The sequence below is a fragment of the Nannobrachium achirus genome (genome assembly GCF_963921795.1).
Source record: "Nannobrachium achirus genome assembly, chromosome: 5".
NCBI classification, from domain to species: Eukaryota; Metazoa; Chordata; class Actinopteri; order Myctophiformes; family Myctophidae; genus Nannobrachium; species Nannobrachium achirus.
This window is the reverse complement of record NC_137814.1, coordinates 13,540,094-13,568,022: the sequence shown is the minus strand read 5'-3', so window position 1 is coordinate 13,568,022 and position 27,929 is coordinate 13,540,094. Positions and strand designations below refer to the sequence as shown.

At 42.8% G+C, this 27,929-nt stretch overlaps 2 protein-coding genes across 2 annotated transcripts in view; both read left to right on the top strand.

Annotated features, from left to right (window-relative positions):
* The first annotated feature begins 2,076 nt into the window (after positions 1-2,076).
* On the top strand, positions 2,077-15,004 carry armc6 (armadillo repeat containing 6). The gene is made up of 9 exons (XM_080726479.1): positions 2,077-2,273; positions 2,370-2,499; positions 2,671-2,759; positions 3,017-3,424; positions 4,090-4,249; positions 12,425-12,570; positions 13,361-13,492; positions 13,603-13,740; positions 13,856-15,004. Exons 2-9 carry the CDS (start codon positions 2,379-2,381, stop codon positions 14,072-14,074), a joined length of 1,413 nt encoding a protein of 470 aa, XP_080582605.1. The 5' UTR covers positions 2,077-2,273; positions 2,370-2,378; the 3' UTR covers positions 14,075-15,004.
* A 1,388-nt stretch (positions 15,005-16,392) lies between these two features.
* The window catches only part of LOC308284827 (mitochondrial coenzyme A transporter SLC25A42-like), a 19,657-nt gene continuing 8,120 nt past the window's right edge, over positions 16,393-27,929 (top strand). Inside the window, exons 1-5 of the mRNA XM_080725554.1 lie at positions 16,393-16,670; positions 20,724-20,824; positions 25,384-25,495; positions 25,876-25,901; positions 27,908-27,924. Of these exons, the coding sequence (XP_080581680.1) occupies positions 20,792-20,824; positions 25,384-25,495; positions 25,876-25,901; positions 27,908-27,924 (188 nt within the window). The 5' untranslated portion in view covers positions 16,393-16,670; positions 20,724-20,791. The remainder of the gene's footprint in view (positions 16,671-20,723; positions 20,825-25,383; positions 25,496-25,875; positions 25,902-27,907; positions 27,925-27,929) is intronic.

Sequence of the window (27,929 nt, the reverse complement as noted above, 5' to 3'; positions counted from 1 at the left end):
AGGAGCGTCCGGGAGAGCCGGGGCCGGTACCTATTCGTCCACCTACGGTCGCTTATCTCCCGATTAGGGAGTCTTACTGGTTGCGACCGTCAGGTCGCATTTACTACCAAAACCTCCACCGGCTGTCCGTCTGTCAGTCACACTTTTGCCCTGCTCATATCTCCACAACCGTTGCCCCCATCCATGCCAAATTTTGCACACACACTCCTTACCTGCCAAACTACAACCTCCAAGGACCCCCGCAGCTCCAGGGACCCCCAGGTCCCTGGGGGACCCCCAGGTGTCACACGTCACATGCTGTCCGTCTGTCAGTCACACTTTTGCCCTGCTCATATCTCCACAACCGTTGCCCCCATCCATGCCAAATTTTGCACACACACTCCTTACCTGCCAAACTACAACCTCCAAGGACCCCCGCAGCTCCAGGGACCCCCAGGTCCCTGGGGGACCCCCAGGTGTCACACGTCACATGTCACACTTTTGCCCTGCTCATATCTCCACAACCGTTGCCCCCATCCATGTCACATTTTGCACACGCACTCCTTACCTGCCAAACTACAACCTCCACGGACCCCCGGAGCTCCAGGGACCCCCAGCTCCCTGGGGGACCCCCAAGTGTAAAAAATGACCAAATGTGCAAAAATGACCAAATGACCACCCCAACGGGGCTGCTCACTGGGAATTCCCGGGGACCACCCACTCCTGGTGCTCCAGAACGGATGCAAAAGTGGTGACGCCCCCAGTGGAGGACCCCCTCCACTGCAACTCACATAAAATGCCGTAACTCGGGCTAGGAGCGTCCGGGAGAGCCGGGGCCGGTACCTATTTGTCCGCCAAGGCAACGCGGACACCCCACCCCTCATTTGTCACATGGCCCTCTTCTAGCGCCACCATGAGGCCCATTCTTGCAAAACACATTTGTGGACACTGCTCCTACAATTTTTGCCCTAAAATCACGCAAAACTATACATTGCCCACACAACTAGGAAGCAATGGCAGTTACAGCCCTCTTTGTGTATACATGTGACCTGACGGTCGCTTATCTCCCGATTAGGGAGTCTTACTGGTATTTTATATACATAGAGCAACATATTAATTTTATATTCCTTGAATAAGAATTTGAAGGCATTCAGAAAGCGTAGGTTTTAGAAGGTGTTTTTAGAATCGGCCACAGGTCTAAATGGGTTAAACATAAGGACCACCTGCAAGTTATGCCATGGACCACTACTACCAATCAATGTCCATGAACAGTGATTGAGTAACCGTGTTATAAAGCACCCTGACAAGCACTTGGAATTGTAAGATGCGAGGCATTAAATTTAGTTTCGGTTCCACAGATAAATATTGTGGAAAATAGCATTGAGCTCAAAACGCCCCAAAGTGTTGTGAGCTTGTAGATTGTCTACTTTCTTATATAATTTGATAATTTGGCCAATATTTGACCAGTTTATATAGTTGTTGATTAGGCCTACCTTTGATGCAGTAGGCCTAATGGTCTTTTTCTTTTCTATCTCCCCCCTTTATGTTTTGAAATAAAAGTCCTTAAATTGTCACTTCACTATCATCAATAATTGTCAGCCCCTGGAGGGCCCCGACCCACAGGTTGAGAACCAATGTTCTTAAACTAGTGTTATAAGCAACTTATGGTGCCTATGTTTATACCACATTGACACATTATATAGACATGGGGTATGAAAATAAATAAATTAGCTGTTATAAATTGAGGTTGAGGGTAGTGGTCCCTGACTCCCTTACCCTAACAATCAGTTGGAAAAACCCTGCTTTATTAATAGCTGATGTTCCTACACGACTGAAATATGCGGCGGGATTTGTAGTTCACACACAGTACAGTATCTCTGCCTCATTTGTAGATGTTAGCACTGGTGGAAAGTAACTAAGTATATTTACTAAAGTAAACGTGAGTAATCTTTCCACCACTGATGTTTGATGATTGTTTTATCCTCATATTTACTCCACGGAACTATTGTTCTATAGTATTGTGCACACACGAGCACAGTTATGAGTAGGACCGTTGTACATCGTCTGCTATTCTGTAAAATGTGCGTGTCTGGACAACGTGTGTTCTGTACTGAACTTGCTACGTAAACAGCGTAAATAATAATATTGTTCTCTCATCCGTTTGGCAGGTCTGTTGTCACTTGGGCGGTGCTAACTCATTGTAGTAATTTCCCTGTTTGGTTGGTTATCTATACTTTGATATATAAACCGTTTTACTGTTATCTTTATCAGGAGCAGAAACACATTTAGCGTTGGTAAGTTAGCTGACGCTGTAGCCACTGTGTGTATAACATGCACGATAAAAAACTGAATGACATCTTTTGTGTGTTAATAAAACCTCTTCTGTCCAGAGATTGAAGATGTCCATACGCAGGATCACACAGGAGACCTTTGACGATGTTGTCAGGGAGAACGTCGAGGAGTTTGACATGGATCCAGATGAGGCACTAAAGGAGGCTGTGGAGCAGTTTGAGTCTCAAGGTAACCACCATGGATGGACAGTGATGCTCTGCTGTTTGCCTCCTTAGATTTAGTGTCATGCAAATATTGACCATCTTTATTTAATACAAAGTGAATTAAACACAGTACTGAATGGACTGGATGTGATTTGACATGTCATAGTCATATGGTTCTTTCTGCCTGTTTTGTCAGGTGTGGACCTAAGCTTTATAGTGAAGGCCGTACCAACAATATCATCTAATGATGACACACAAGAGGGACAAACTCATGAGGTCTTGCAGGTGAGAGTTGGGGGGGAAACGATCCCCCACAGATTTGTCTAAATAAGTGTTTCTCAACCGTATTCATTTCAGGGACCCCCATAACTCTTGAGAGTTTACAAATGAAACTGAATGGACCCGTAAGGGTGCATTTGGTTCCATTTGTATACTCTCAGAGTTACAGACCTGTAAAGGTCCATTTGGAACCCCCTCGAGGAACTACGGGTCTAGTAGATCCCATCCCAAATAATCCCAGTTATTTGTTTCTCCGCTGACAGGCCTTGGAGTCCCTTCGACTCGGACAAGACTCTGACAATCCCGACATGACGGCGGACCTCAAACGCTTCACTGAGCAGTGCTCCGTGGGATTTGCACAGAGGTACCTGGCGGGCCAGAAAGGTGCCTACCCCGTCGTTCTTTCCTGCTGCAGAAGGAGCTTGGAGGAGCAAGGAGATCTGTTGGTGGCTCTCGCTGCCCTGGCCATGTTGACAGATGGACAGCCGGACTTGTTAGACAGTGAGGGCGTGAGCCTCCTCTTGACTATCCTAAACAAGTACAGGGAAGACCCTGCTGTGACACGTGTAGGCTTTCGCACCGTGCGCCACTGCTGTTTGAAGCATGAGCAGAACCGACAGGACTTGGTCAAAGCACGCGTTCTGCCACTGATGACGGGTGCCATCACTAAGGTTATTTCGAACTTTCTACACCTTGGACCTGACACACTATATACACTTGATACATTTTTACCTTATTTATTGATGCTTAGTTTTTACTCATAGTATGCATCTAGCTATTAATTTTATTGAATGTCTGTCTGACCATCTGCATGCTGACATGACTGATACTACACAGTTTTGCCGCCATGGTAACCGTCTGTCCTCATGCTGACATGACTGATACTACATAGTTTCGCCGCCATGGTAACCGTCTGTCAGCATGCTGACATCATGTGACGTCATACTCTGACGTCATAGTACTGACTTCACAGACTGGCCTGGACACTGAACACAATGTATGGGCATAAAGATCTGCCCAACTGGCACTCCAACATGGAACACCATATATGGGCATAAGGATCTGCCCAAGGCAGTCGGACACTCCAACATTACTTCTGAGACTTCTACATTCAATCCCTCAGATACTGTGCACACCCCTGTGCACCCCCCTCCCCTCCCCGTGCACAGGACGAGTAGTTTATTATTATTATTACTTGGTATTTATTTATTATTTTATTATCCTTTTATTTTATTTATTATGATCTTATTGACACTGCATTAATAGCATGCCACTCATATTTCACTGCATAATAATGAGTGACAAATAAAACATGTTGAATCTTTGAATCACGCAGCACATCGGAAGCGCAGAGCTGGTAAAGGAGGCCAGTGCAACTCTCAGGGTCATGACCTTCGATGATGACGTCAGAGTTCCGTTCGGACACGCTCACGACCACGCCAAGCTCATCGTAATGGAACAGAATGGACTGAAGGTCATCATCGAGGCTGCCAAAGGTAAGACACAAGGGAAAATATGTACAACAGGGCCGTAGTGCAGGCTTTCATGGCTCACCTCTCACATCTGCTTAGAGAGAGCATTGTAGCCGACACAAGCCGAGGCTTCAGCAGAGGTGGTGAAGTATATCTGATCAGACAATAACGCATAATAATTCAGAATAATATCAACTATTATAATAGTGTGGAATTGGAGCAAATGGCTGTTTAAGACAGCCTCTAGTCCAAACCTCTACCAAGGCAAGACGAGACCAGATTAGGCTTGTTTGTGTTTCAACTGAGTTCTAAATCCTGCTCTTTGTTTAAATGGCCACCTGTGGACCCTAAAGTCATAAAAGACAGTGAGACCCCAGGATATATGTTGATAAGGGCGTCAACAGAGCAGCTGTTAAAAGCTTGTCTTGTCTTATCTGGGAACACATTTCAAAATACAGGGTAACCTTATACTAGTTAAATAATCGATAAGTTGGTGAAATGTGGTTAAACACACAGTTGAGTTAATCATATCCTATCGGTGATGATTCTGTGACATTCAAGAGAGACTATACATGCTGATCTTGTCTTCTTGACATACAGTAATTCTTAAACTGTAGTACCTTTAGCATTTAAGGTTTACACTCTTTAAATTGTAAGACGCAAACACATGGTTTTAAGGGTTTTGGTTTATATACGTGAGACATATACACATTGAATATTAAAGTAGACATTATGTTAAGAGACATTTACATTACATTTGCTTGGAGTTAAAAATAGTGAACCAAGGAATAGGTCATAAACTGTGCCTACCTCCCCCATGCCCACAGGCATGCAGGGTGTCGTCCCAGCGGGGCATCGACAGGCCATTCTTTTGTTAGATTGGAGTCAGCTGTCTGGGCCTTTGAGCAAGTTTAAGAAAGTTCTAGTCCCTCCTTTATTTTCACCTGAATGTATATAATGTAACTGAAATGTACCCTGAGTAGAAGAGAGACCCGGCAGAGGCTGGAAGGACTGTCAGGAAAGCTGGTAGCTCCGGCTTCAGCAGGAATGCATTGACTCATGGAATCGATCTATACTCTGTCAATAAAGGAACAACGCTATGGAACAACAACACTGCTGTCTTCATCTTTCCTCTCAAGTCCTTCCTGGACCTTATAGAAATTCAGTCTAATAATTCAGTCTAATAGGAGAAACAACAGAAATGGTACCAAAGCCCTGATTTACTACAAAATGGTGCCGAAACCCGGGATTGATGGGGTTTTTTTGGGACTCCACACAAAAGAACTTTCTGGAGGACGCGAGGAGGATTTTGATGGAGTGATCGCGATTGTTGGTTGTTTTGTTCCGGTTGGACTTTTTTGGCTGTGAGTATGTTGGCATGAGCTGAGGACAGTCAGTGTTAGAGAGGCCTCGGTCATTTTTATGTCGAGATGTTATATTAGTCACTCTGGTGATGATTTTTCTAGTTACTTGTGTATTAGACCTACGTTTTGTCTAGTCACTCCTGTGTTAGCCGGTTGTTTGCGTAGGGCTTAGTCGTATTTTTGGGGGGTATTTTCGATTTTTTTCTCCTTTATTCTCTTTTTTCATTCATTCTCTTTGTTCAATGTTTGAGTTTCAGATTTTTGTTAAGCAAATCTGAGGGCTGCTACCTCTTAATTTAACAGTCGGACAATTTGGTTGTCTTTTCTGTGAATTTACCTATTTTCAGCAGTTCCGTTTCGGCTAGAATGGTTTGAATCCTTTTCATTGAACAACTTTTCTTTTTCCCTTCCTTTTCTTGGCTGAGTGTGTGTGACAGGGTTTTATTCTTATAGGGGGTATTCTCTTTGTATGAATGTGTGGGAGAAAGAGTGTGTATGTGAAGGGGCTGACAAGGGCCGCAGCGCACATAGGCTGCATATACAGTATGGTCAGGGGTTTATAGGCTACATTTTGGGGTAACTTGTTTTTATTAGGGGTATTGATTTGAGTTGTCGAGATATATTTGTGATATCTCGAAGAGGGGAGGGTATAGGTATAGGTATAGGTATAGATCGTAACAATATCATTTATTTATTGGGATTTATTGGGGTTGTAAAGGAAGTAATTCATTCATTCATTCATGCAATGGGGTTTTAATGTGGGATAAACATTTTGAAGACAAAGGTTAAACTCTAACAGAAGTAATCATTCAGTAGGTAACTAAAAGTAACAGACAGTAGACTAGGTATATTTCATATATATCTATTTTTGACAATTTTATTGGGATTTCAAATTTAATGGGTTAACTTTTAGCTTAAAAGTAGGGATTAATTACATTGGGAACAAATGGTCAATGTTTGTGTATGAGTGAGAGGGAGTTGAGTGGGAAGGAGTGAGGAATGTTAGGGTCTTTTATCTTTGAGACTAGGCTGTTCTGTAATCTCTTCCTTCATTTTTCTTCTTTGTGTGAAAGAGTCTTGTGAGTTGAGCAGTAAGAGACAGCCTGTTACACTGGGCTTGTATGTAAATGTGTGTGTGTGTGTGTGTGAGAGTGTGCCTGCAGGGACATACTGTGTGACTGCTGACCCCCGACCTGTGTCTGTGACATCTGTGTGAGTGAGATCTGAATGAGTGTGATTGACTCTCTCTCTCTCTTTATCTTTCACTTTCTCTACTTTTATTACTTTTGTAAACAAGACACCATCACTTTTTTTGTCTTTGTTTATTTTTAATCATTTAGTTTTTAAGATGGATTCTGAGAAAGTTATGACGCCGGCAGAGGTCATACAAGAATCCAGTCCATTAGGTATATTTGATGTCACAAGAAAGTGGTCAATAAGGTGGAGTGACATAGAACCTGCATGGCCAGAGCAAGGGAGTTTTGATATGAAACTTATTAAGACGATGGAGGTATTAGTCCGTACATTTAGAGCAGAACAAAAAACAGAGAAAAGAAAGAAGAAAAGACAGCTGGAACTTGCCGTTTTAGATCTGTTTTTTAGAGAGGCAAAGCGGCTGATTAGCTCTGCTACCGTATGCGAAGCAGCTCAACAACATGTGACATCACATCTGTCAGCATGTGAAGAGCTACGTCTTTTTTCACCGATGCATCCTTATTTTTTTCAACCTGAGCCTCTGGCATGCTTATCACAGCCACAGAGGGCAGAGAGCAGGCCGCCTCCCTGTATAGAGACATTGACACTGGCAGCACGAGAAGAGTCTCCATTAGGAGAGGAGAAGCAGCCAGCTACGACCACAGCAGCTGCAGCAGTACCTTTTGGACTGAGCACCAGGACGAATCATGGAGAGAAGGAGTCAGCGATGACACCAGCAGATCTACCGGAACCAAGCAGAACAGGCCGCAGCCTGCACAAGAGAAAGGTGATGATGACTACAGCGAGAGGAGCTGCTGACCGCCGCAGCAAGGACAGCCGACACAGTGATGACAGCAGACACCACAGTGAGGAGAGTGCTCACAGTGGTGACGACAGAGGACATTGGCGTGCCCGCCATGTTGGCAGGAAGTGCACAGAACGTTCCTGTCTACCGGACGACACCAGCCCAGCAGAGGAAGATTCTACGGAGTCTAGAGTGGACAGTGACAGTGACAGCGATGATGAGGAGAAGAGAAACCTTTTTGAGACTTTGATCGCTATTGGCAAAAAGTTGAAGAGACACCAGAAAGCTTGTGCCCGCTTGACTAAGCAATTGAGTCAGCTTTCAGCGGCAGAAACTGAGCTAACAATGACTTTTGATGACATTTTGGAGAAGATTAAGAAGTCGGGTCCTCACCGAAGAAGTGTGGTGAAGAGGAACACGCAGGACAGGAGGAAACGGAGGAGAACGGATGAGGATCAGTGTGAGAACTACCAAACTACGAAGCGAGTGGTCAGAGAAGCGAACAGACCACAAAGCAGAACGAGGAGTCCTGAACCGAGACAGGAGGATGAAAGGAGGTCTCAATACGCTGTGAAACAAGCACCAGTGTTCCTCAGAGACCAGATTCTGGACTATAAGCCATTGTCAAGCATGGAGGTTCTACACCTTGAGCGTCATTTGCCAAATCTTGAAGAAGGAGCTTGCGGATGGCTTACCAAGTTAGAGAAGCTTGTCTTGGATATTCCATTAGCGATGGGTGATTTTAAGAGGCTAGTTACACGTGCTACTGGACCCACTGGAGAACAGGTGTTGACTGACATCTTGACCGAAGCAGGACTTACTCAATTTATTGAGAATGGAGAATATGACGCAGTCCCTTTCGCCGAGCACAGGGGTGTGCTGGGGCGTGCGTTTAGTGTCCACTATCCGTGGAATAGGACCTTGGATTCTGTAGTTATTGACCCACTACGAGAGGAGGAAGACCCAAATAACTACATTTCCAGAGTGTACGAGCAGTGGGCAGATTTAACAGGAAGAAATGCTACCCGGAGTGACATTGATGAAGCCCTGGTTAGATCAAAAATCATGCAGGGACTACCAGAAGCGATGACATCTGAGCTTGAGCTTGTATGGGAACTTTCTGCAATGAACATTAAGTCCTACACGAAACGAGTGGCACACGTTGTGAATTTAGTCCGTAAGAGAGAGGCCGACGAGAAGTCGCAGGCTTTAGCCATAAAAAGGAAGTTGAACGAGGCCCAACTGGCAGAGATCATGGAGAAACGACGACTACAAGAAGGAAGTCAGCCATTGCCATGTGCTGAGCCGACTGTCAGCTACCAGCACACAGAACAAGTGGTGCCGCAGTATGCAACAGTTCCGGAGTATGAAGCTTATCAACCAAACCAGTTCCAGAGACTACAACAGATCCCATCGTATTATGCAGGATGCTACACTTGTGGAGAGATGACCCATTTCACAAGGGATTGTGTTGCAGTGCGTCCACCTTTCCCACAGCAGCAGAGACGACGAGGGAAATTGAAAGCACCCTGTTATATCTGTCACAAGAGAACGCACTTCTGGAGACAGTGCAATCGGAAAGAGGAACAGTGTCCACCTTGGAGATTAGCTGCCCAACAAAAGGAGAGGATGGAGCCAACGAGCCGTCAGATGGGTCTATTCTACAGACAAAATTCAAACAACTGGAGGGAAGTTGATTATGGAGAGGATGACTATTATCCCCTGGAACAGGTGCTGACAGTTTAATTGCCCAGACACCTACAGTGGAGGCAACCGCCTGAGATGAAGATGAGAGGAGCACCCTATGCTCCGTCCGCTGCCAGAAGATGTGTCATTGCCCTTTCCCTGAAAGAAGAAAGATGACAGTTCCCTTGCCACGCCCCAGTGTCACTTTTGACACAACTATAACCCCCTTTCAGTGCTATCCTGTGGCACGTGTGTCTTTCACACTCTATCCCTATGCTCTATCTAATTTCTAACTCTCTAACTATCCTTCTTTCTCTTTTTCCGTCAGTATGGCCAAAGTAAAGCGTATATATTTTTGTGTGCATTTTGTACATGAAGACAAAGAAGAAGATCTACATTTTCGCGTTTTTCCTTTTTTTAAGTTTAAGAAAAGACATTCATTTTGCGTTGAGTCTCAGGAAAAGAAACTTATGAAGTGTGTGTCTATGATTTTACAGGTACTATTCTGAAAATTCCCCTACAATCATGGCAGATGACATTTTGGCCATGCCCAAAAAAAGGTGGATAGGAATACTTGTTTCTAGTTCGGTGTGTATGAATTTTACCATGTCTGGCTTACCTTTGCATTCATGAACGTATTATTCATCGGCATCCTACCACAGGCGATGATCCAAACTACATTGGTTTATTATGTTCCTGTACAGTCACGGACTCCCATATAGCTCATATACCTTAGGTTTATTCAAATATTTTGACGTTCTAAATTGTGTTGTAGTTGTTTCACTGCCCAGAGGGGACAGTCAACTAGGATACAATTTGACTATCCTATTAGGTATTATTAAGATGATACTTGAGATGATGATCATGTTTTTATTCAATATTTTGTTTGGGTTTAGTTAAGTAATCATGATAGTCTAATTGTTCTACAGTTTGTTACTGCTCACAGAGACAGTGAATTGTGTTACAATCAGATTAATCTGGAGTTTAACACGGATGGATGGAGGGAATCGTTTTTTTGGAACAATGTAACTTTAAGCTGTAATGTGTATGTTGACCCGTGTAGTTACCATGTATGTCTGATCAGTTGGTTGTCATAATATGTAGTCATATTATGAAGAGGGGATGTGAAGTATATCTGATCAGACAATAACGCATAATAATTCAGAATAATATCAACTATTATAATAGTGTGGAATTGGAGCAAATGGCTGTTTAAGACAGCCTCTAGTCCAAACCTCTACCAAGGCAAGACGAGACCAGATTAGGCTTGTTTGTGTTTCAACTGAGTTCTAAATCCTGCTCTTTGTTTAAATGGCCACCTGTGGACCCTAAAGTCATAAAAGACAGTGAGACCCCAGGATATATGTTGATAAGGGCGTCAACAGAGCAGCTGTTAAAAGCTTGTCTTGTCTTATCTGGGAACACATTTCAAAATACAGGGTAACCTTATACTAGTTAAATAATCGATAAGTTGGTGAAATGTGGTTAAACACACAGTTGAGTTAATCATATCCTATCGGTGATGATTCTGTGACATTCAAGAGAGACTATACATGCTGATCTTGTCTTCTTGACATACAGTAATTCTTAAACTGTAGTACCTTTAGCATTTAAGGTTTACACTCTTTAAATTGTAAGACGCAAACACATGGTTTTAAGGGTTTTGGTTTATATACGTGAGACATATACACATTGAATATTAAAGTAGACATTATGTTAAGAGACATTTACATTACATTTGCTTGGAGTTAAAAATAGTGAACCAAGGAATAGGTCATAAACTGTGCCTACCTCCCCCATGCCCACAGGCATGCAGGGTGTCGTCCCAGCGGGGCATCGACAGGCCATTCTTTTGTTAGATTGGAGTCAGCTGTCTGGGCCTTTGAGCAAGTTTAAGAAAGTTCTAGTCCCTCCTTTATTTTCACCTGAATGTATATAATGTAACTGAAATGTACCCTGAGTAGAAGAGAGACCCGGCAGAGGCTGGAAGGACTGTCAGGAAAGCTGGTAGCTCCGGCTTCAGCAGGAATGCATTGACTCATGGAATCGATCTATACTCTGTCAATAAAGGAACAACGCTATGGAACAACAACACTGCTGTCTTCATCTTTCCTCTCAAGTCCTTCCTGGACCTTATAGAAATTCAGTCTAATAATTCAGTCTAATAGGAGAAACAACAGAAATGGTACCAAAGCCCTGATTTACTACAGTGGAAAAAGTACTCAAATGTTTTACTACTTTAGTATCAATAGTACTGCAATGTAGAAATACTCTGTTACTAAGTAATTCAAATGTACTTGAGTATTGGCCTCAAGATGTACTTAAAGTTCCAAAAGTAAAGGTTGTGGTCTTGGAGATTGGCTATTTTCTCATTAAGTAAAATATTGGAAATACTTGAGTATTTCCAATAATTTATTTCCCATGTTGTCTTGCGGGGTGTGGGCAGTGCGAGTATTAATGTCTCTTTTCTGTACAGTAGTTGGAGTGTTTGTCTCGCTGATATAAAACCGACGCTTTGAAAGAGACACGCGTCGCCACGCTGCGACGGAGCGCTCTACCCTTTTTCTTCCATTGAATGGAAGTGAATGGAGAAGCTGATGTTTCTGACACGCATGAAGCCAGGGGTCGTCATTCAATATGTCCGTACGCAGACAAATGTGTCTGTGGCATAGACTTGTCCTTGTCCTTGTCAAAGTCTTAGATTTTCAGTTTTACACATTATAATGTTCTTGATGATAAGACCCAATTACTGAATGTCATGATTCTACAGGTTCTATTCTGAATATGTATGTACAAGGACCTCCATAACTCTGAGAGGTTACAAAATGGAACTCTAACTCTGTAATATTATTGTCTGCTCATTTTCTATGTCCGTGGCAAAAATCTAATTTTGACAAGAATCTCCACCACAAGCCAACATGGTGATGACTCCTTTATGAAGCACATGTGCATGCCCTTATGCTCCATCACCCAAGAGTAGACTGTAGATCTGTTATTTTTGGCAAGCAACATACTAAATTCGGCTTTAGCCTACTTTCAAAATACTGTGAGATAAAGATACTTAAATTAAGTACTTTTTATACATCCATTTTGCCCATGTTTATACTATTTTCTTATTGTCTTTTATGTCTCTGTTGTCACCTTTTTTAGCACATCCTGATAAGGTCCCTGTTCTCAGTGACCTCTGTGCCACCTTGTCCCGTCTGGCCGTGAGGAACGAGTTCTGTCAGGACATCTGTGATCTTGGGGGGTTAAAATTCATGATGACACTACTTGCAGAGAGCTTTGAGTCTCAGGTACGTTGAATACAAGAAACATTCATATCGTCGTTGTCGGGTGGAAACCTCGTATGTCCAAAACCTTCCTCCTTTATTATTATTTAAAAAACGATAGAAATGTGCTTGTAGAACTGCTATTTTTACTAGTCTTGTGCGACAGTCTTGTACGATGAAGCAGGGCTTTACTTTACATAAAAACACACATTTGAAACTTGGAGTCGAAGATACAAGGTTTCTGACAGTGACGATATGAAAATGCTAAGATAACAAAAACAAAACAAACACATGGATTCTTTGTAAATCAGATTTTAACCACATTCCTACGTTGTGAGAAATGTGCACGTATGTCATTACCACAGCAACCAATGCAGACAGGTCGATGAATGCACAAATCCAGTTTTAATCAATTGCAAATAACAGGGTGGACAGTCAGTCCCTAAATATAATATTTGAGGAACGGGTGTCGCTCTCCATTCAGACATGTTGCCACTCCGAAATTGACTTCTTATTGTCGGAGTGGCGACACTTCCATAGGGGTTAAGTTTAGGGTAAGGGTTAGAGATAGGGTTCGTGTCGGAATGGAGACATGTCGGAAAGGAGACATGTCGGAGTGGCGGGTTGTAACCTTGAGGAACAAATGAAACAAGATGAACCACCGATGTTGTGGTTCCCGTTCTGAACGAAGTTTTAGGGTTCGGAACCAACAAAATCTCACTTGGAACTGGTTCAAAATTGGGCGAGAAGAAAAAACCGAACTGATTCAAAGCCCGGACGAAAAGATTCATTGAGCTGTCCTTTTCTTTTACAGGAAATAGTTCGACAGGTACTGAGTGCTCTACGAGCCATAGCAGGAAATGACGACGTGAAGGACGCTGTGGTGAATGCGGGTGGGGTGCCGCTCATCGTGGTCGCCATGAACACGCACATGGGCAACTCCAATGTGAGTTTAATGTTTAAATAGTGTGTTTATTGGGCATTTACTTGTTAAGTCAGCAAGCGACACACCGGCGTACTAAGTTTGTAGTATGTTTTCTTCTCATTCTCCTGTAGGTGTGCGACCAGGGCTGCGCATGTCTGTCCGTCCTGGGTCTTCGAAAACCCGACAACTGTCAGGTCATCATGGACAACGGGGGAGCCCTGGCTGCCATACAGGCTATGAAGTCTCACCCGGGTCAAGTCATGGTGCAGGTAACGCACTGGGCCTTCATAATCAACAAGCTGCCTTGAAGACAGCACTTAACACCTTTCTAGGTGGTCCACGAGGTCCTCATTAATAGCTTCCTTTTTCTCCACTTCTGAACAGAAACAGGCGTGCATGCTTCTTAGGAACCTGGTGGCGCGCACCGACGCGTTCAGTCAGCCCATCCTGGACATGGGAGCGGAGGCCCTGATATTGGAGGCGCAGCGCTCCTTCCCCGAGGACTGCGGCGACTTGTGCAAGGCAGCCCTGAGAGACCTGAGATGTCAGGTGGAGCTCAGAGAGCTGTGGACTGGCAAGAAGGGCAGCATAACCAGGGATTGACACTTAACAGTTGCCCGACTGCCCCGGGCAGGTAAATAAAATGGTCGGGCAGGTGAAGTTTGCTACCGGGTCAAGTATACATTTTGAGTAACATAATACGATATCTGTCTTTAGATCTGACCTGTATTTGCCCGACAGGCAAGTGCCTCTGAGACCTTGGTGTCAACTCCTGATAACCAACTAAGCGTGTGCCGTTTCTGGAACCACAACACTGATTTTCAAGGATCCCCAGTTTGACATGCTTTAGGCCAGTGGTTCCCAAACAGTGGGTCAAATGTAGTTTTGAATTATTATTTCAAAACATTTTCAAAAAACATTCCCCAAAAAGCTAAGATTTTCATGAATAAAGAAATTCCATTCCAAATTATAAAACAAATGTTTATGAAGTAGTGAAAATAGCCAGCGGGGTGAGACGCTTGTAGATCTACTATTTTCACTAGTTTGGGTCATGGGCAACGAACAGAGCAGGCTAACTTCACGACTTAATCTCCATGGTAACTAATGTGGAGTAACCTTTATGAAACAGTCCAGTCCTGCCGAGATAATTCAGCTTTCATGAAAACGATTGAGCGCTGATCCTGTCTAACTTAAGCCAGGATATCTGATAAATCCTTTTTTTATCCCTAATCTAGGTTTCGTGAAAGAAGAGGCCCCTCTTCTAATAATGTGCAAAGTTCAGATTAGGGCTGGGCGATATGACTTCAAGTCAATATCACAATCATTTCACACTTTTGCCTTAATTACAATTAAGGTTAGAGGTTCTCCATGTCGGTTTTGTTATATTTTTGGATAATTGACCAGCCCTTGTTCAGATGTGTTGTTTACTTTTTACCTTTTTGTTTTGTTTCTGACATGTTTGTTTATTTGTTTAAATGGCATATCTACAATTTGACAATGTCATGAGGCGTAAGCTTTTAGATCAGCTATTTTCACTATTGTGATACAACAAAGTATATGGCTTATAGGGTGGTTAAACTGGTGGTCTTTCTGCATGCTGCTCCCATGTTAAATCTATGAATGAAAAAAAATGCCACACAATGATTAAAATTAGTATTTATAGTTTGTGTTTGTTTGTTTTTTAAAATGAAATGTGTTCTCTGCATTGCCAGAGCAGTGGGTGCTACAGGGTGCTAATCTATGTAAGGCGCAATTTTTGCAACCATAGGTCGCAGTTTACTATCAGAACCGTCACAGCTTGTCCTTATCTGTCCGATGTCTGTACGGGTAACGCCTGACACTGTGGTTCCCCTGACACATCACTGTGACATCACAGGTGACATCACAGTGATATCATATACTCAGAGCAGGGATCTCCATATATGGGCATAAACGGGTGACATCACAGTGATGTCAGATACTCGAGAGCAGGGATCTCCATATATGGGCATAAAAGGGATTCTGTTGGGGATATCCATATTTGGCCATAAAAGGGATTGTATCCCAGATGATGCCCTGTCAGGAGAACCACACTAACAGAATCCATAAGGCAAAGACAGATGGCGAGGTCGCTTTTCGCCCTTAGGCGTCTTACTGGTGTAGCCTACTTGAATGATGAATCTGAGCACATGGCCGGAGCCGGCCTGGGACCTTCTGTTTGCCATGCGGTCTCTATCCGTTCAGCTATGGCAGCCCCAGACAAACTGAATTTTGCAACGAGGGCACTTCTTCAACTATTCCATCGTGAATGTTCAGGAATCACATGGTTTGTAGAATATGAGTCTGTGTCTTTGAATAGTGGGTGAGAGGCTTTGAAATGATAATGGAGGAGCCAAACCGGATTGAGCCTTAAGAGTAATGAAAAGTAACTTATCATTTATGAAGTAGATAGGGAGCCAGTGTGTGGTAAAAAAAAGAAATGTTGATCCAATTATCAGAAAGTCCAGTTACATTATGCTCCATATGATCTGCATGGAAATAAAAAGAAGAAATGCATTGTCATGCCTACTTTTATGCTGTTACCTTTATTAGGCTACTAGTTTTCTTTGTCTAGCACTAATGTTATTATTAGGCCTATAGCTGTTATGTTATATTTGTTGTTATTTATTCTTATATATTGAGGGTTGAAGAAGAAGTAGGCCTTCTAGGCTAGGAAAGCAGACTTTTTTTTTTTTTTTTTTTTTTTTTTTTCGGTTATTATATTGAGCAAAAACTATAGCCATTTGATTCATCATTGTCATGCTCTGATCACGCCCCTCTAACGGACCTATCAAATACACGCTACCACTGACTACACTTCCCACAATGCCACGCCACGATGGTCGCCCTTGTCAATCTGCTGGCCAACGGCGGAGCGACAGTAGTAAAACCCTTATCAGCATGGAGGGTCCCAGCCAAAGTCATAGTTGGGGGCAACGAGTCCCAGGAATATGTGAGAGAAAATGCCTCTAGGAAAAAAAAATGTTTTGCTCGTGTTTGGATGTTATATAACATTATCCAACAGGTTGTATGTAAATAATAACGTTAGCTAAATAACGTTAGCTCATTTTGATGTGCAGCCAGAATCTGTTAGCAGCAACCTTGCTAACGACCTAAAATAACACACCCAAAGAGACAGAAGCAACAGAGTATATACGACTGGTGTCAAGCATCTTTTAAGGTAAGATATTGCGAGTTTATACTCAGATACATCACCATTTTGTTGTTGTAAAGCTTGTAAACAAGGGTACGTGTAAAGAGTTTGGATACAGGTTGTTATAATGTGTTCCAACCATAGAGTTGGGGTTGCAACCTGTCTTGACTTCATAGTGACAGGAATGTGTCGAAATCCTCTATGAACGCGTAGCATTGTGCGTCAATATTCCTAGGCTAGGCACGCGTTGAACACTGTATGGTGCACAAAATAAGTAATTTGGCACAGTAAACACTTTCATGTTCAACTTTGCCGAATCAATGAGTGGGTGGGTGAAATAAATTCTTGTCCCACGACATTGTTGCTGTTCTATAGGCCTATATATGGGTGCAAATGTGAAGGAGAAAAAAAACTGGGTCGATAATCACATATGACATATCGATATTTCAAATGTGCATTATGTGTACGGTTAGCAATGACATGAGGCATAAATGAATGATTGTGATGTAGAGAAACATTTTAAGCAGTCAGATGTATAGAACCTGTCTGTGCAGGTGAGAGACGTTTGTACTTGCAGCAGCAGATATATAAATAGCAGCAGACAGAATCAGCCTCTTGTTGTGCAACACATTGTACAATCCTAGGTGAAGAAAGGGATGTAGGCTTTCATGTTAAGCTAATAAATAAATAAGCTACACATCTGACACAGCAAGTTAATAATAATAAAGGGAAATAAATAAACTTAAACTATCCTCAAAGAAATGCATTTTAATGTTGTTAAATAGGAACCAGGGGGGTCCCCACATTTTTTTTTTGAGGGGGGTCCCCAGAGGATTAACTAATACAGTTAATGTGCAACATTGCTTTCTCACTCAACAGTAGTAAACAAGCCAACATACAGTATAATCAGGGTATATATCAACACATTTCTAAAGTGTCAATTTAAGGACTTTTAAAACATTGTGAGAATAGCCGATCTACAAGCTTTTGACTTTTGAGGCAAACTAAATGTAGGCTAATGCCCACAATTCCAAGTGCTTGTCAGGGTGGGGGGTCCCCAGTTCAAGTATGATTATTTTGGGGCGGCGTGGCCTGAAAGGTTTGGGAACCTAAACCCTTGAAATCGGTAACCCAACTAATCACTGGAAGCACTGGTGATTGGCATCCAGATATCGGTAGATAGGCAGCCCCCCTAAACTTAAGCAGATATCAAACATGCAAGTGTATATATATAAGTGATTGTGCCAGTGCAGCACCAGTGAGAGTGTAATCATAGTGTACTCATACTTTAAAGTGATAATGACGTGTCATGTCATGGATTCACGCTGTTGTATAGCTCTGTGACCTTCCAGACTGTCATCACTGCAAATGATTTGCTAACTATTATTACAGATGACGGTGTGTGTTCAGTTCACACAGTAAAAGCAGTGTTCTTTATGGAACACTGCCTTTTTTGGAAACAATTCCTTTAAATCATCTTCATTGCAGCTGTAGCAAAGCTCCGGACAAACCCACTGTATTCCCACCGGCTTGAACTTGTGTAAAATGATATGCCTGTGTGAATGGAGACTTGCAGGGAGCGGGTGAGAGGGCACGCTTGGGCCAGGGTGAGGGAGAGTGTAGTGGTGGGAGAGGCGCGGGATAAGGGGCTGTAAAGGCCTGTTCCCCAGTCTGGCCTGACGCCCTGTTGTGGCGATGCCAGGCATTAGTTGCCCCTGACTACCCTGCTTTTCCAACAGCCCCTCTGTTTGCTCTCACTTTCTCTCTGTTGTCGTCTCATCACTGCCTCTATCCATCTTTTCTTTCCCTCGATTTCCCCTCCCCACTATTACTAAAAGGTACTTTGACCCGCTGGCTTTCAAGGCAAGCAAGACTGACTGTGGAGTGTAAATGATTAGCGTGTTGAAAAACATGCAGACATCTTAGAAGTTGCAATTCTGTAAGTTGAAGTTCCCCAACCTCCTTGAGCATTGCCCTTGTTACGTTGTCTGTAAACATTTGTGGTAAGGGTCGCACTCAGAAAAGTCTGTTCACTTATGTTTCAGTATGCCATACCACAACATGTTTTTTGGCCATCCAGGACAGACTGATGAAGACCAGACAGCAGAAAACATTTCTGTGGTATGCAGAATTAGTAACCCTTTATACAAATGTTTAATATACGTTCTTCTTCTCTTCTCAAGAATGTATTAAATACTTCTAGGTGTTCTTGTCACGGTCACATAGCCACTGCCAGTCCATTCTCCCCAGTGTCTTCTAGACTCTAGGTTGATTCACTGGTGAATTTCACCCGAGACTGTCAGATCTGTTTAATGAGCTCCACTCCACAGCTATTTCTGACTGCCTATTTATTGCTGGATATTAGTTTGTTTTCAGTGGTTTGTTTGTTTCTCAGGTTTTCAGTATTTTCGCGTTGTGTGATCCAAGTGTTGTGTTTTCTGTAAGCCTGATTAAAGTATGTCTAGAAAGTTTAGTTTAGTCCCTGTTTTCATGAGTTTTCATTCTGTGTTTTGGGTTCTTCCTGAGTTTGAAGTCCTGACAGTTCTGTGTGTGTGGAGGTGGAGGGGGGCTCATAGAGTGGGTGACCTTCATTGTACAACACACCTTTCACCCAGATCTCATGAAAGTTGTCAGGCAAATGCATAGTTCTGCATGGCTTAGTCAGGTCCTTTTTATAGCTTTTGAAAGGCGTGTGCCAGTTTGACAGGGGCTACTGGAATATCCCTGGCTGTGACAACACAACAAGCCGATTTATCACGAATCACGAAACAGTTGTTGAGTGTGAACGATGCCAGATCTTTTGGGGTCCAATGCTGATCCCATTTTTGGAGAGTCCTAAACCACCCATTACTGATATTTTATCAATTTGTTTTGTCAAAAAATGCTAAATCAATTTGGAAAACCAGATTTGATTAAAGTTTCAGTTTAGAAAATGTAACTTATACAAAACAAAATAAACAACTTTGTATTTAACCCTATTCAAACGTATTAAAAAATAGATTTTAAACAATGCAACACAATGAGCATGTAATATACTATTTTTGGTGTTTGGCTCTGGCTCGATCATTGTCTCAATAGTTGAGTACTGATTTGACTCTTGACAGACATGTCTGCTTCCATGCTTATTAATGAATTATACAGGAGGGTTGGGCTCTTTGACTCACTGCTGAATGACCTGACGCAGTCCCTCCTGAATGCAAGGCTTACCAGACGTTAACGGATGGACGATCACATGAAAATCCATCCTCCGCTGGTTACAGTTTTGATCTCATTTGTGTCATTTGATCCTGTCTCGCTCCAGTCTGCTGCTCAAGGGAAGGCCGGACATTGTGTGATGTTGTCCTTGTCCCAGACAGTGGTGTTGGGTTGCTGACGAAAAAGGTGTTCGTTCATTCGTTCATTCATTCATTCATTCATTCATTCATTCATATTCATTTATTAATTCTCGAAAGACATTGAGGTTGCCCTCATTTGCAGTGTCGTCGAGAAAGATACATCACAGTACAATTTCAATTTCATCAATATTTACAATTCTTGTGGGTAGGTCTGCAATCAGAGATTTAAATTGGCCGTATGTTATGGGAGAACATATCTTGAAATTTAAGCTGTAGGTCATTCCAAGGGTTAGGGTTAGACACTAAGCCTTGCCCACCTGCCCCCGGCAGGTAAATAAAACTTTCAGGCAGGTGGAGTTTGCTTTCAGGTTGCCCGATCGGGCAAGTGCTAGTTTGAAAGGGGACGCAACCGTCTATAAACACAGCAGGAGAGGAGATATCTGTCTAAACACAATTCAAATTTAATCATAATTTTCTTATGAGCAATTTACTTTTCAGGCAAGTGGGCATGACCTTTGGGAAAGTAGATAATGTCCTGTACTTGCCCAACGGGCAAGTGCCTCTCAGACCTTAGTGTCTCTATTCATCTTCCCTTTCCTGAAAACTACAAATGATGGAAGCTTGAAGTTTGGTTTTGTTTTCAAACTCTTAACCTGTGATGTGAGAATAAAGTTGAAGTGAAAGTCTTCATTTGACATTGTACTGCCTCATCTGCTGAATCTCTGTCCCTCTTTGTCATTGACAGCATCTGGCGGTGTCGCCCCCTGGAGGCTGGGGTACATGAGTGCACTCAGTCACAGCAGTGTGTAGTCCATGGGGATGGGTGCCCCCTCCAGCCAATCAGAGGTAAGCTACTGGGTGAAATGTCCTTGATAGTCATCGTACAATGTTCATCGCGCAAAAAATAGCTGATCTACAGACTCGTGTCTCGTATCGCAATGCGTTGTGAGCCTGTAGATTTGTTGTTTGCACTGTGTTGTATGATTTGGAAGTATGGTGTATCATGCCCATAATAGGGACACCAGGTTGAAAGTGGTTAAGATAAAATACAGAGGGGCAGTTGTGTTAACACCCAGAGTTGTGAGCAGCTTTTGTATTTGGCTACACAAGTCTTGTCACAGCCTGTCCCCCTCACACGTGATGCATTGTGTGCTTTATGCCATTTTCACAATTTGTATCTATTTTGGACTATTTTTGCCTTCACGTGTCAAAATAATGGTTAAACAGAAAATGTGGAAATTAGTCTTTTATACATCCTTTGTCTGCCTAATGTAGGAATCGTTACAAGCCCTGTAGGCCTATATAGTCTCTGTCAGGTGCAAACATCATACTGTATGTCCAAAACTGTTAAGGCTCAAGCCTTTTAGCACACAGGACTGTTGCGTTTCTTCCGTTTGCTGGATGAGTAAAACGCATTGGATTTGGTGTGCAAGGCTGTGCGGAATCCACACTGCGGATCCGAAAAGGAGTCATAAAATGAGTCAATGAGTTTTTACCGCATGCGACAAGACGCACAAATCGAACTGGTTTCGATCGAGAAAAGAACGCACGGCCGCAGCCACTTGTCGCACGGCAAATTCGGAGCCGGTGTGCATGAGGTCGTAGAGAATCATTGTTTTCTTTAAAAAAATGCAATAGTCCGTTTTGTCCGTGCAAAAGAACGCGTCTGTGTGCAAAGCCCTTCATTCATACTCCAGAGAAGGTGTAGTTTTCTAAAGTCTCACTTCACCCTCACTTCACCCTCACTTCACCCTGCCTCACTTCACCCTCACTTCACCCTCACTTCACCCTGCCTCACTTCACCCTGCAACGCGTTTCCAGCTTGCAGATTGAGTTTGCAGATATGCTGCTTTAGTGCTTTCTTCAACTAGTGGTCTGTGAAGATATTTCATGTGGTCCCTGGTCATCCATTCAGTAATGTATAAAAGTGAAGTTGGACCAGCTGTAATCATGCCTTGGACCCCCAAAATAATCATATTGTAACTGGGACCCCCCCCCCTCCCCCCACATCCTATTTTCACAATCTCTGCCTCTAATATTTGACAATTTTGGCCAATGTTTAATTTGCAATTTTAGAGTTATTAAAAAGTCCTTAAATTGACACTTTAAAAATGTGCATGTACCCTCTATACCAGGGGTGGGCAACTTTGATGATGGAGAGGGCCACTATATTTTCACACACACTTTAGAGGGCCAGAATGCCTATACAGTCAAAAATAGCAGATCTACAAGCTCAAAACGCGTCGCACTGCGACGTGTTTTGAGCTTGTAGATCTGCTATTTTTGCTATTTTTTTTATTAGAATCCTGAAAAGTAATTTTCAAATGACCGTTCTTAACTTCTTATGTTACTTATGTTACTTCTTACTTTATGAACTTAAATACAAAGTTATTGGACATAAAAAAAGACTAGTAGTAGGCTATCAAGATACTTAATATATAGTAGACTGAAATAATTAAAGCTGGGTCATGTTAGCACGTTTGGAATTCTAACAGCTGAAACCATTCAAACCAATAATATATCAGTATTCCTGCGGGCCGCATTAAGTGAAGATGGGGGCCGCATGTGGCCCCCGGGCCGCCAGTTGCCCATGTATGCTCTATACACTTAAACTGTGTTGGTTTGTTGTTCACTGTTGAGTGAGAAAACAATGTTGTACATTAAGGTAATCCCTGGGGACCCCCAAAACTGTTTGGTGACCCGACCCCCAGGTTGAGAACCAATGCACTAAATGTGTCCCAGCATAGCAGAGGGGCAGTCATTTCGGAAAGCACAGCTTTAGACCAGCCCTGAAATTACTTTTTTTTTTTTTTTCTCTCTAAAATGTGATAAAGCCACAAAAGCATTTCATAAATATCAGGCTACATTTCAATATATATATATCATTTTGTAGCTATAATTCCCAGCTTTCAAATGAAATGAAAAAAGAAATGCAATGACTAGCCCTCAGCTGTGTTCGGTCACAAATGACCTGCTGACCTGGTGACCTAAGATGACGAGTCAATGAAGTCAGTTACTGGGATGTAGGAGGTCCAGCAATTCCACATAAAAGGGAGTTATAACCTCAAGAAGGGAAAGTGACATCATTATCAGGAAATGTGGCAATTTAAAGGACAACTCTGCACTAAATAACATGTAGGCTCATTTTCCTACTTATATTGTGACTGTCAATGGGGTCTATTAGGCAGAAATGCCCCTTTGGTCCAGATTCCCCAGCAGAACCCAGCAGCCCTCATAGCATAAAACCTATCACCTTTACACTATTGCCCTACTTGCCCAGTTGTGACGTATTCCAGACTCGGAGAGAACAACAGTCCCATCATCACTTGAAGGCACATTCAGCCATTATCCTTATATAAGCCCTGTTTAATGATCTACTCTTCCTCAAACACATCTTGAGGGCTAGGTTTAGTAGTCTTGTTCCACAGGGAACACTACTACAGGTGCAACCCCCCCTTACCGCCAGGCTATGATCCAGCCCACATACCAGCTTGTGCTATTTGCTGTGCCTTCACTTTTCGCTTAGTACTGACTTCAGTGTGACAACAGGCTGAACGTACACCCACCGGGCCTTCCAATTATTATTTGTTCTCCCCTTCTGACCAATTTAACCTTGTACTACCTGTTATTGCTCTAATCCTACTATAATCAAAGCAAGACTCTGTCCTGTCCTGTCCTGTCCTGTCCTGTCCTGTCCTGTCCTGTCCTGTCCTGTCCTGTCCTGTCTGTCTGTCTGTCTGTCTGTCTGTCTGTCTGTCTGTCTGTCTGTCTGTCTGTCTGTCTGTCCGTCCGTCCGTCCGTCCGTCCGTCTGTCTTCATCCATGTTTCTGTGGGTAGACCAATAGATCTGAACTTACTCAGTTGACCAGTGGCATATGATATGCAGGTGCTGAGGAAGGCACCAAATGTATGCCATTAGCATTTTCGCCATGGGATCTTTTGTCAGTCCCATAGCCTGGATGGACGGTGGGTGGAAATGTGGGTATGGACTAGTGTGTCATGCATAATCCTTTTTGACTACTGCAATCAGCAAATTACTACCGGAAAATGTATAAATGAAAATAGTAGGGGTGTCTTCTAAAAATCGACGAATCGACGCGTCGTTTTAAGCCCCGGGAATCGACGCCAATTGTTTGAGTCGAAGCGAAAATATATATTTTTTTATATCACCAGTTAGCCTACTACTGCCAGTACTGCGGTGCACTGCTGGACTGGTGTGGTGTCATGTACTTCCAATGAGAAGTAGCAATTGGCGAACACGAACAGTTATTTATTGTCTCGCACCAGCGTCGGGTTGAAAGTGAGACGGAACGGCCAGAACGGTTCAGACCGCCGCTTCGTTAAAACATTCAGAGCCGGGACAGTGTTCCGTTAAGAGGAGGGAAGCACGCTGTCAAAATCCCATACTAAATAACCTGCCACAGCACAAACGCGCGTCCACGAAGTAGTAAACAATCTTCTAAAGTCAAATTAACATACACAAGTGTAGGCTACAAGTTACATTTTCTAATTAAAGTGCTTCTGAATTGTTCCAATGTTGTAATCCATGATGAATGATTGTGTTTCGCTGTGTTTGCGTCCATGACATGTCCACACTGCTGGCTCTAACGTAGCCTCGGAAACCCAGACTTTTAGCTCTAACGGGAGCTGTGCCTCCCCCTTTTTATGATCCGTTTCTGAAATGAATCCGTTCTCGACACTGACTCATTACTCTGTCAGTGCTCTGTGTCCCGCGACTGCGGACTGGATCCCATCGTTCATTTAAAAGAGCCGTTCAAGAGAGCGGAATCGTTCGCGAATGTCTCATCTACTGCACGCTGCCGAGAGACGGGGCAGAGTTGAAACAGCGGAGATTTGTTTTAACGGTGTGTTATAACTCTATGGTTGTACACTGCTATGCAGATAACATTTGTGCTCGCGCACCGATATCACCGAAAACACTGTGTATTCAATTCATCTCTTAATGTATTATTCTATTATGTTGACGTGGTTTAAAGCAACACTTTTTTTTCTCTTTTTTTTTTACACAAAGTAGACTATAAAACGATTCGTCGACGCGTCGGATTAACCCCCGCGACTCGAATCGACTTCATAAATCCTGTGTCGAAGACAGCCCTAGAAAATAGTAAGTCACATCTGCCCATGAAAGATTGCGGTGCATCTTGGGTTAGGCTTATTGTGTCTAAAAAGACATATTAAGGCAAGTCCACCTTAAAATCACTAAAACGATAGAAAGAAGTAAATGAAAACATTTTAACACTCATCTTTTCTTTTCTCTAAAACATGAACCCTTGTTGTAAAAAAAACAAAGTTGTCCTTTAAGGCACCAGTGGAAAGAGCCAATCTATGGGACTATATTGTCTAATGTGACTATATTTTGGGTGTCTCTCTCACTCTGTGTACAGGGCCTGAAGCAGACTCAGTCCATCCTCAATTCCCTCCTCTCGGGGGCTTTAGCAGGAGCCGTAGCGAAGACGGCTGTAGCCCCACTGGACAGGACCAAAATCATCTTCCAAGGCAAGCTGGATGCTCCATTTATACTTCTGTTGGCTTAAAATAGTTTTAAATTATAGGACATGGTCTAGAACAGTGGTTCTCAAATTGGGGTCCGGTGACCCTCAGCGGTCCTTGAAGGGGTTTCAGGCGGTCCTTAGGGGTCCATTTGGTTCCATTTGTATACCCTTGGAGTTATTGGGTACATTGATTAATGCATACCAAACTGGTGGTACTATTGAAATTAAAAGGTTGAACTATTAGTCTAGAAGGGTGACATATCTAAGTTCTTAAGTCTTAAATATTGTAAATTGTAAGCAAGTTTTTTGGAGAGTATGGATTTCCATGTAATTGACTTGATGAAGATTTGTTGAGCTTGATGTGTGTTTTTGTTTCCCTTGCAGTGTCCTCAGCAAGATTCTCTGCCAAGGTATGTCTGGTCTGGTCTGAGGAACATGTAACATTCATCTTCAGTGCTCACATTATTTTACAATGTTTCAATGCTGTAATGTAGAAACAATCAAAATACACTTGAGTAAAAGTACAAAAGTATTGGCATCAAAATATACTTAAAGTACCAAAAGTAAAAGTGCTTATTAGGGCACGGACCCACCAACATATGGTTGCCGGTTGATAAACTCTTTTTGTGTGCAGCCGACTGTTTTTTTTTTTTTTTTGCCAGTGGATTCTAAAAAGCAGCGCATTCTGTCCCAGTACCCAGTAGTCTCGCGTAGCCAGACAACTATTCCACAATCTCCGAATGCTATATAGAGTCTGGAACTACACCTCCTGAACGGCGAGTAATGGAAGCTGGCATTTCCGTTCAAGAAAATATATTATAAAATGTCATTTCTGCTAAGCAGCAAGCTAAATATGCTTATATGATTTTTATTTATATATTAGGGTAAATGTGTGCGATGTTAAATACGAAATGGAAGTGGGGAGGAGGCTTCACTTCCGTTTTAACCGGATACTCACCGTTCTTTTTGCGTTATGCCAGACTGTATGACGGGAGCATTTCCAAATCGCGTAGCCAACAGTCTGGCCACGCGAGACTTAAGTAACCAGTGACCCACCTTGTCACTCACTTTCAGGACCCTCCCCCGGCTCCCCGTAGCTACACAACACACATCTGTGGCGAGATACCGGTATCTAACAGATAAGATAACAGCTTCACTCCAGTCTGTGCATTCACAAAGCTCGCAACACACGTTGCTACAACGCGTTGTCGCTCCGAGGTGGAAAGTCTGGTGATGCAAGGTTAGGTGTCGCTTCCTGAGTCTGAGGACGGTCCGCCCTCGGGGGGGAAAAGCTGACTCTGCCTCGAGAATAATGTGCTTCAAGCATAAACGCAAGGTCTGCGCGGCACGCCGAAAGCTGCGCAAGACCATAAATCAATGCCATTCCCATTGTAATGCATTGGCGGAATCCACTCTCATAGATAGAATATTTTTTCCGGTGTGATCGTGCCCTTATGAATGTCCCGTTTCACATCCACAAGTTATGTCTAAAAAATAATTAAATCTTTTGATAATGGCAGATCTATAAGCTCTCAATGTGTCGTGATGCGACGCGTTGTCATGTCATCAACATGGATATGTCCCATTTCAACATGGATCTGTCCCATTTCCCATATTCCTTTTTAAAGTAAAAGTACCTCAAAATTGACCAATGAGTACATGTACTTACTACTTAGTTACTTTACACCACTGGGGCTGCGTTTATTATTTCTTTTGCACATTGGAATACAAAGAACCGAATTATTCCTGAGAGCTGCATGTTTTATAGAGTTCATTTTTTACTGTGTATATGTATAGAACTTAAGCAATTAACTCATTCCCTGCTAGGCCCGATAGTCCAGAGAATATGCTAATGTCCCTCCCTGCCAGGCCCGATAACTGTTTTTGAAAAAAAAAAAAAACAATGTAGTAGGCATGATAGCAATCGTGAAATTGCATGTTTAACCCCCATAGCAACCCCATCTTTCAAACATGGCAGCCATCTTTGTTTACATTTTAGGAAAACATAATGGCTGCTAGTTCATAAATGCCTCAACGGATTTCCATTCGGATTTTTTTGTTTGAAAGCTGTGAGCAATGTACACACACGTGGTGCATGATCTAGGCATGGACATGTCATGACATTATCAGTGCACTATGAATTACATGGAAGTCTATGGAGACAGAGGCATATGAAAGTACGAAGGTATTTGCAAATGGCGGGGTATGAGTTAATGTTTGTTCTATCACAATGACTTAGAGAGAGAGAGAGAGAGATCCTGGTTGGGTAGACACTTGCTGGTTGACAAGTGGTACTGTGTGACGTTCAAAAGTGCATTATATCCTCTGCTTTGCTTTCTTTTCTTTTCATTCTCTAGTCACCTAATTCCTTAACATGTCTTACATGTAACCTGCTCAAATGTGTGCGTTTTCCCAGGAGGCCTACAGGCTGATCTACA

Coding starts and splice junctions, on each gene's coding strand:
- armc6 (XM_080726479.1), top strand. CDS start 2,379: ATGTCCATACGCAGGATCACACAGGAGACCTTTGACGATGTTGTCAGG. Junction 2,500..2,670: donor GGAGCAGTTTGAGTCTCAAG/GTAACCACCATG, acceptor CTGTTTTGTCAG/GTGTGGACCTAAGCTTTATA. Junction 4,250..12,424: donor CATCATCGAGGCTGCCAAAG/GTAAGACACAAG, acceptor CACCTTTTTTAG/CACATCCTGATAAGGTCCCT.